The sequence below is a fragment of the Sardina pilchardus genome, chromosome 16 (genome assembly GCF_963854185.1).
Source record: "Sardina pilchardus chromosome 16, fSarPil1.1, whole genome shotgun sequence".
NCBI classification, from domain to species: Eukaryota; Metazoa; Chordata; class Actinopteri; order Clupeiformes; family Clupeidae; genus Sardina; species Sardina pilchardus.
The window spans coordinates 6,871,455-6,879,879 of NC_085009.1; the positions used below are offsets into that span (position 1 = coordinate 6,871,455).

The 8,425-nt window shown below is 46.9% G+C and overlaps 1 protein-coding gene across 3 annotated transcripts; it reads left to right on the plus strand.

Moving 5' to 3' along the window:
• Positions 1-3,249: 3,249 nt before the first annotated feature.
• znf131 (zinc finger protein 131) lies at positions 3,250-7,870 on the plus strand. 3 transcript variants are annotated; one of them, XM_062516805.1, is made up of 7 exons: positions 3,250-3,389; positions 4,273-4,411; positions 4,676-4,777; positions 4,891-5,035; positions 5,164-5,903; positions 6,724-6,854; positions 7,139-7,870. In XM_062516805.1, exons 2-7 carry the CDS (start codon positions 4,288-4,290, stop codon positions 7,745-7,747), a joined length of 1,851 nt encoding a protein of 616 aa, XP_062372789.1. In that variant the 5' UTR covers positions 3,250-3,389; positions 4,273-4,287; the 3' UTR covers positions 7,748-7,870. The 3 variants fall into 3 exon arrangements, with proteins under 3 accessions (XP_062372789.1, XP_062372788.1, XP_062372790.1); XM_062516804.1 differs by lacking the exon at positions 3,250-3,389 and adding an exon at positions 3,521-3,636; XM_062516806.1 differs by lacking the exon at positions 3,250-3,389 and adding an exon at positions 3,808-4,121.
• Positions 7,871-8,425: the final 555 nt, after the last annotated feature.

Consider the following 8,425-nt stretch of genomic DNA (forward strand, 5'->3'; position numbering starts at 1 on the left):
CACTCACACATCCACACACACACACATACACATATTCACAGGCCCCTTCTACTCCCCCTCATCCTCATGCCCCCTTCTCTCCCCCCTATCCCTCCTCCCCCCACTCCCCCCCTCTCTGTCACCGAGCAGCAGGTGAGACGGCTGTTCAGGAGTCAGAATCCTCGCAAGGCGGCTGGCCCGGACTCTGTCTCTTCATCGGCCCTGAAGCACTGGGCTGACCAACATCTTCAACACCTCTCTGGAGCTGTGCCGTGTCCCAACATGCTCAAGGCTTCAGTCATCATCCCCATCCCCAAGAAGGCCAAGGTCTCCGGCCTCAACGACTACAGACCTGACGCCCTGACATCTGTTGTCATGAAGGTGCTGGAGCGCCTTGTCCTGGCCCATCTGAAGTCCATCACTGATCCTGCACTGGATTCCCTGCAGTTTGCATACAGAGCCAATAGGTCCAAGGATGCGCTGTGAACATGGCTATGCATTATGTGCTGGAACACCTGGACATTACAGGGAATATGGTAGGATTCTGTTTGTGGACTTCAGCTCGGCATTTAACACCATCATCCCTTCTATCCTGGAGCGCCAGCTCTCCCAGCTACAGGTTCCAACCCCCACCTGCAGGTGGATTATGGACTTTCTCACCAACAGGTCCCAGCGGGTGAAACTGGGGAAATGTACATCTAGCCCCAGATCCATCAGCACAGGCTCCCCCCAGGGCTGTGTACTGTCCCCCGCCTTATTCTCCCTGTACACCAACAGCTGTACCTCACTGACACTCCACCCATCCGTAAAACTCCTTAAATTTGCGGATGACACCACCCTGGTGGGTCTCATCTCCAGGGGGGACGAGTCCGCATATAGGAAGGAGATTTCACGGTTACAGTGCTGGTGCAGCCGTTACAACCTTGAGCTTAATGCATCAAAGACAGTGGAAATGGTGGTGGACTTCAGAAGGAATCCTACCCCGCCCCCTCCCATCATGCTGGGGGTAACACCGGTGACCAGTGTAGAATCATGCCGGTTTTTAGGTCTGATCATCTCCAGGGACCTGAAATGGCAACTAAACATCACAACCCTCCTCAATAAAGCCCATAAACGGATGTACTTCCTCCGGCAGCTGAAGAAATTTAAGCTGCCGAGGCCCATCATGAATCAGTTCATAATTACCATCATTGAGTCCATTCCCACACACTCCATAATCACCTGGTTCCCTGCTGCAGCGGCCAAGGACCAGGTCCAAGGTCAGCAGAGAGGGTGATTGGCACTCCCTTGCCCTCTCTTAAGTCCCTCCATGACACCAGGGCACTGAAGAGGGCAAGTAAGATCATAGCTGATCCCACACACCCAGGGAACTGCCTGTTTTCCATCCTCCCCTCTGGAAGAAGGCTGCGGGTGCCTAGGACCAGAACGACCCGCCACCGCCTTAGCTTCTTCCCCACAGCCGTCAGACTGATTAATGCGGCTGGTCCTTTACCACCACCCCTACCCCACTGAGTGTCATCTGAATGTCACTTGGCCATTGAATGATTATGACTGATGCCCATCCCATTGCACTTTATTATTATTAATATCATCACTACCTCTACAGTATTAGGCCAGTCAATCTAGCGTTTGACCCATAACTAATTGCAATAGTAATCATTCAAAGTTTTTTGTGATCCCTAGGTATATCTAATTAACATATAAAAAATCTACCCATTTATATTTAGTGGAACATACTTTTTTTCAAGGTCAAAGGTAGCAATTTCCAATGCATTTTGCCATTGGGATTTACTACTGGTGAAATGGGTAACATTTTAAACTACAGATATCAAATTGAAACTTTCACAGTTGTTTACTCAGATTAAGGCAAAGATTTTTTGTATTGCAAGTTTTCTGAAATGTGATGCTTAGATATGCAAATGAGACCAGTTTTACCTAAATATGCAATAATTTGCATATATTTCTAGAAAACTAAATCTGAACAATAGGTACAGTCAGCTTCAAAATAATTGCTACATTTTGCTTCTATATTGGATACCAAAAGCCTATGCAAAGGGAATATTAGATATTACTTCATATCACCTCAGAAATTAGGAAAACAAGTCAAGTCAAAATCAATGCATTTCAATGGAAGTACATTATAGAACAAATGATTGTCAATGATATGGTATGATGGAAGTATCTCAGTGCATGCCAACTCACTTGATATGTTGTCTAAAGGTCAATATCTTCCTTATGTGACTTGGCATGCATTGAGATACTTCCATCATACCATATCATTGACAATCATTTGTTCTGTACTTCCATTGAAACGCATTGATTTTGACTTGACTTGATTTCCTCATTTCTGAGGTGAAATGAAGTAATATCTAATATTCCCTTTGCATAGGCTTTTGGTATTCAATATAGAAGCAAAATGCAGCAATTATTTTGAAGCTGACTGTACCTATTGTTCAGATTTAGTTTTCTAGAAATATATAGGCCTATGCAAATTATTGCATATTTAGGTAAAACTGGTCTCATTTGCATATCTAAACATCACATTTCAGAAAACTTGCAATACAAAAAATATTTGCCTTAATGTGAGTAAACAACTGTGAAATTTTCAATTTGATATCTATAGTTTAAAATTTTACCCATTTCACCTGTAGTAAATCCCAATGGCATAATGCATTGGAAATTGCTACCTTTGACCTTGAATAAAAGTATGTTCCACTAAATATAAATGGGTAGATTTTTGATATGTGATGCAGGAGGGTTTAAGGATCAATAAAAAGTATGAACCATTACTATTGCAATTAGTTTAAGTTTTGGCCCTTTTTTGAGCTAGATTGACTGGCCTATATGCACTGTTGTCTGTCTGTTGTGTCATCACTGTCTTTGTACTATATGTATTGAAGAAAACACACACTGTATTGCTGAAACAAATTCCTATATGTTTTTTACATAAATGGCAATAAAGTAGGCTATCTTGAACCTTGAACCTTGAACCTATTTGGCATGCCTTTGTCCAAAACGACTAGGCATACAAATAAAAACAATACAATAATAATTAGCCTACAGTAGGCCTAGGCCTACACAGTAGGGAGAATAGCTATAGGCCTATAAACAATCAATAATATGAATTCAAGCAATAACCTAATGCAAATAAACTATTAAGGAGAATAGCAAAGTCACAGAAAAAGAGCTTCCACAGCATGTTCACAGACATCTTTTCATGGCACAGGAAGACAGATGCGTCGTCCCCAGTTGCCGAGCAACTTGAATGTACGACAGTAGTCGCTAAGACTTCTGGGATTTCGAGGCCTACTTGGAAAAACGACCGCCCTTTTCTGTCGAGCGTAGTAGACACCGTTGCTGGAGTCACGTTCTAAAAAACTTCTTAAGAGACCTGTGAAACCCTTACAGAGGTAGGTTTTGTGGTTATGTCACCTCAGTAATTTCTCAGAACTCTCATTTGAAAGGGAAAATGTCTGATTAAAAGCTGATTTTAATGCGCGATTTGATGACGTAATGCCAATGGTCAAATAACAAATGGCGAATACACTGAAAGGCCTGCTAGAAATGAGCATGGAGCGTTTTTTAAGGTCGGAGCGGCTTCATACAGTATACTACGATATCCAGTTACCTTTGCGGAGAGGTGTACAATGATTATTTGTAAGTTTAACAGTGAGCTTTGGTGCAGTGTTTATGTATCCTCGATATGCTAGAGGGCCTTGGTAGCTAACATTAGCTAGCATCGTTGAATTACCCTGTCGTTTCTGTAGGCTGCCTACATCGTCTCATTGGTCAGCTTGGTAGACTACAGTGAGACATGTGATGTACAACTGGGAGGCTGAATGACAGCTGTTAAAATGAAGTTGGACTAGTTTGATTATGTTACACATCTGAACTCTTGAAACGCAGCCGGCTAACCAACTGCTATCCCGTGAAGTGAAGAGCTAGCGAGGCAAACTGAGCATCACCAGAGCCATTCTAGCATCACTGTTAGCCATGTCAACCTAGCTAGCCAGTTCTAATCCGAATGTGATGAAGCACTGAGGGCTACAGTGCTGTGCTAGTCAGTTGATGGATGTAACAGAAGAGACATTACATTTTGGTGACATTTTCCTTAGGACCGACTAACGTGTGTTCATTAACATGTAAGTAGAAGTATGCAGGGGCAGCTCGCTCCACAAAGACCCCATATTACTAAGGTGTAGGTTCTTCAGCGTAGACCATAGCGAAAGATTTCATGCGACCTCTTCGGGTGACTCCTTTTCTGACATGTTTCTGTCATGTTTGTGTCGTTAGGGAAAGGCTTAAGCCATGGCTGATGAGGGGGAGGTGGAGAGCGGACACGAGTTCCCAGCTCATTATAAGGTCATGCTCGACAAGCTCAACGAGCAGCGCCAACTGGACCAGTTCACAGACATCACTCTGATCGTGGATGGTAAGACCAGATATTGCACACATATTTTGTCCTCTTGGAAGTAGCAACTAAAAGCCTGTATCTGAATGGCATGAAATTAGCATTATTTGTTTTCTACAACCATGATGGTCATTGGTCAATGGTCATTCACCTGCTTTCCTACAGTCAGAAGAACTTTGGTGTTTCAGTTTTGGCCTTGACTATAGGTTCTGTTTAAAGCAATCAAGGATTGTATTTTGTTTACTAGTAGAGACCATCAACATTCTTATGTCATTCTTATTTTAGGTCACCAGTTCAGGGCCCACAAGGCTGTGTTGGCAGCATGCAGCCAGTTTTTTCACAAGTTCTTCCAAGACTTTAAGCAGGAGCCATTAGTAGAGATTGAAGGTAGGTGTCTCATTGCACCGGATTCTCAGAAGGCCTGAATACTGTTGCTGCTTATATTTTACGTCCCTGTTTGCCTCACGATGCTGATTTTACCCGTTCCTTTTCTACATCAGGAGTGAGTAACTCGGCTTTTCAGCACCTCATGGAGTTCACCTACACGGCCACGCTGTCGGTCAATGGCAGCGAGGAGGTCAGTGATGTGTGGAGGGCGGCTGAGTACCTCCAGATGCAGGAAGCAATCAAAGCCTTGAACACCAGGTCAGTCCCTGGGTCATTTGCAAAGAATGGTTTACTTTGAATTTGAATTTATTCTCGATGCAGTTGTATTTATAGCCTGTGTTCTGCATGTGCAATATCATGAGGTTGCTTTCACGTCTCTCCTGTAGAATCAATGGCAGCACGTCGCTGGTCTCCAGCCCAGTCCTGGCGGGGAAGAGCAAAGCCAAGAAGAGGAAGATCGCCGAGACGTCCAACGTGATCACCGAGACGCTGCCCTCCGTGGAGGCGGAGGCGGAGACGGTGGAGATCGAGGTGGAGGTGGACGGCGTGGAGGACGCCTCGCTCGAGGAGGTGGTGGACGCCGCCGACGCCGCCGCCGCCCGCGACTCGTCCGACGACTCGGCCCTCGCCCTGCTCGCCGACATCACCAGCAAGTACCGGCCCGGGGAGACGGCGCTGCAGGGAGCCGACAAGTGTCCCGAGGTGGCGGTGGCGGCGGTGGTGGAGGAAGAGGAGCTGGTGCTGCAGGAGGAGACGGTGATGGCGCCCAAGGCCCTGGAGAGCATCGAGGTGGTGGAGGTGCAGATCTCGCAGCTGGACAACATGTTCCGCTGCGACAAGTGCGACCGCTGCTTCAAGATCTTCTACCACCTCAAGCAGCACATGAAGAGCCACGAGGCGGCCGGCGAGGGCGGCGGCGGCGGCAACAAGCCGTTCGTGTGCCGCCACTGCGGCAAGGCGTACGCCCGCGAGGGCGCCCTCAAGCAGCACCTGAACAGCTACCACTACGAGGCCGAGGAGCAGTCGCGGCGGCAGCGGCCGCAGAAGAAGGTGCACGTGTGCGAGTACTGCGACAAGCAGTTTGACCACTTTGGCCACTTCAAGGAGCATTTACGGAAACACACAGGTACGTGCACTTCAGTCATTCCGTTTTGAACTCTGGCACTCATTGCAGACGTGCGGTGGTGGTGGACGGCATAAAATATATGTTTGCGCCCTCATTGTTTCCTCTGTTTTACTTTCAATGGCTTTGTAAGTTCTAAGTGATTAATTCAGAACAACTGGAATCAATGTGTTTATATTAGGTGCTTCTGGTTGAGCTTGGCCCCATGCTGGCCAAGTTTCATTACTCTAACTGTGGTTAAGGGCTAGGCACAGAATTCTGTAGGATTCAAGTCTTGAACACATCATTACATTCATGTTGAATTTCCACTTGGGGATCAATAAGGTATATATCTATATATCTACCTCTCTATGCACTCAATACTCAATAATCATGGATTTGTGTTCTGTACAGTGCCTCTGGTGGTATAATGTTGTATTACAAGAAAATATGCTCCAGAGCTAACTTGTTTGCAGGCTAACTTTAGCTGATATCTGGACAACACAAAGCATAAGTGTGTTTTTGAAAATATGTTAATCAATTGTTAATTCAGTTTTTTTACGTATATTTGCTGGGCTTTTTGCCTTTATTAAGATAGTATAGTAAAGAGACTGACAGGAAGCAAGTGGGAGAGAGAGATGGGGTGGGATCAGGCCTCTGTTCATTCTGTGTATGGAAAAAAAATCCCTAAAGTGACACTTTAAATCCCCAAAGTGACACATCTCTAATCAGGAATACTCAGTCTCTCTTCATAGTTTAAGAACCCAGAGATAATTGACCTTGGCGTCATTTGGCTTGTGTGTGTGTGTGTGTGTGTGTGTGTGTGTGCGCGCTCTCTCCACAGGTGAAAAGCCATTCGAGTGTCCGGACTGTCACGAGCGCTTTGCCAGAAACAGCACGCTGAAATGCCACATGGCGGCCTGTCAGAATGGTTGCGGAGCCAAGAAGGGCCGGAAGAAGCTCTATGAGTGTCAGGTAAGAGGCTCTCTGCGGTAGTGTTTGTGTGTCCTCCATCTCGGTCCATCTCAGTCTAGAAAAACAGTCCTTGCAAATGACAGTTTCTTGTGTCTAAATCAGCCCTCGTAATCTCTTGCCTCTGTTTCTGTGGACTGTTAGTAGTAATGAGGGGAGACCATATTAGGAGCTTTCTGGTTGCAAACTGCGATGCAGTCTTGAAGGTTTAAGTTTGAATTGCCCTGCTAAAAATGTTGTACAAAGCATCTCCATAAACAGGAACCATGAACTTCTTCTTTTCTCAGGTGTGCAACAGTGTCTTCAACAGCTGGGATCAGTTCAAAGACCACCTGGTCATCCACACGGGAGAGAAGCCCAACCACTGCACGTTTTGCGACCTGTGGTTCACCCAGCCCCGCGACCTCCGGATTCACCTGCGCGACCTGCACGGCATCCAGGACGACTCGGTGACCAGCACCACCGCCGGCGCCGCGGAAGAGGTCGTCCTCACCGAGGCGTCCGCCGCCGCCACCACCACCACCACCGTCCTCTCCGCCTCCGCGGGCGAGGTGTCGGCGGAGGGCGGCGAACTGCTCCTGACCACGGAGGACGGCATCCGGGTGGAGCATATGGACGTGGTGACCGTGGAGGAGACCCTGGTGGTGGAGGCGGAGGCGGAGGAGGAGGAGGAGGAGGAGGAAGGGGTGGCGGTGACGGCAGCAGTGGCGGCAGTGGCAGTTGTCACGCACCCAGGGGACGAAGCGGCGGAGAGACTAAACGAGCACCAAACAGTGGAGATCCAGGTCGGAGAGGTCACGCACGTGACCGTGACCGACGAACACTTAGACTCGGACGTGCACGTGGAGACCGTAGAGGTGGACGATTCAGGCGTAGTGCAGACAGTGCAAGTATGAAACCCAGCCTGCAGGGGGCAGGACTCACTCTGCCTGCGCCCCCTCCCTCTCTCATAAGGAAGAGAGAGAGAGAGAGAGAGAGACGAATTGAATAATAAACAAATAGTAATATTTATTTTGAAACTGAGCTCCTCCTTCTGTGTCTTCCCGTATGCGCCACAAGGGGCTGAGGTGGCGTTATTGCTTGAATGCCGTTTTTGGTTGTTTTTTTAGCAGGAAATGCTGGTAGAAGGATCACATTTCTTATGTGTTTGTTGTTTGCTTGTTTTTTGCGCATTTCATAAGACTCCAGCAAAAAAAAAAAAAAAATGAAATGAATACAACATGCTGTGACTGAGGAGAATTCAGTGATCAATTGACGACGAAAAGAGACCAATAAGAGCAAAGAGTGTCACAAAGAAAACAGGTTTTATTTTTGTACACTTTCCGTTTGTTTACACACAGTCTGGTGTCGAGTCATTGCCGTTGATGTTGTTGTTGTGTCTGCTCAGGATGGTGAGTGAGTCGCCCTAAGGCTGCTGAAGGAAGTGACTGTTGATGATGGCTTAACAGCATGTGCGTCTCAAAGTGCACTCCATACAAACCCCTTATGCAGATCCGGTAGGACACGGTTTTGCTTTTAAGCAAACGTCCCCGGGCATCAACAGACACAGGGAATGCACGCTGAACCAAGCTTTG

Bases quoted from the DNA above. Each gene is read 5' to 3' on its own strand.
- znf131 (XM_062516805.1), top strand. From the start codon at position 4,288: ATGGCTGATGAGGGGGAGGTGGAGAGCGGACACGAGTTCCCAGCTCAT. The intron at 5,904-6,723 runs GTACGTGCACTT...CTCTCTCCACAG, and splicing joins GCATTTACGGAAACACACAG to GTGAAAAGCCATTCGAGTGT. The intron at 6,855-7,138 runs GTAAGAGGCTCT...TTCTTTTCTCAG, and splicing joins AGAAGCTCTATGAGTGTCAG to GTGTGCAACAGTGTCTTCAA.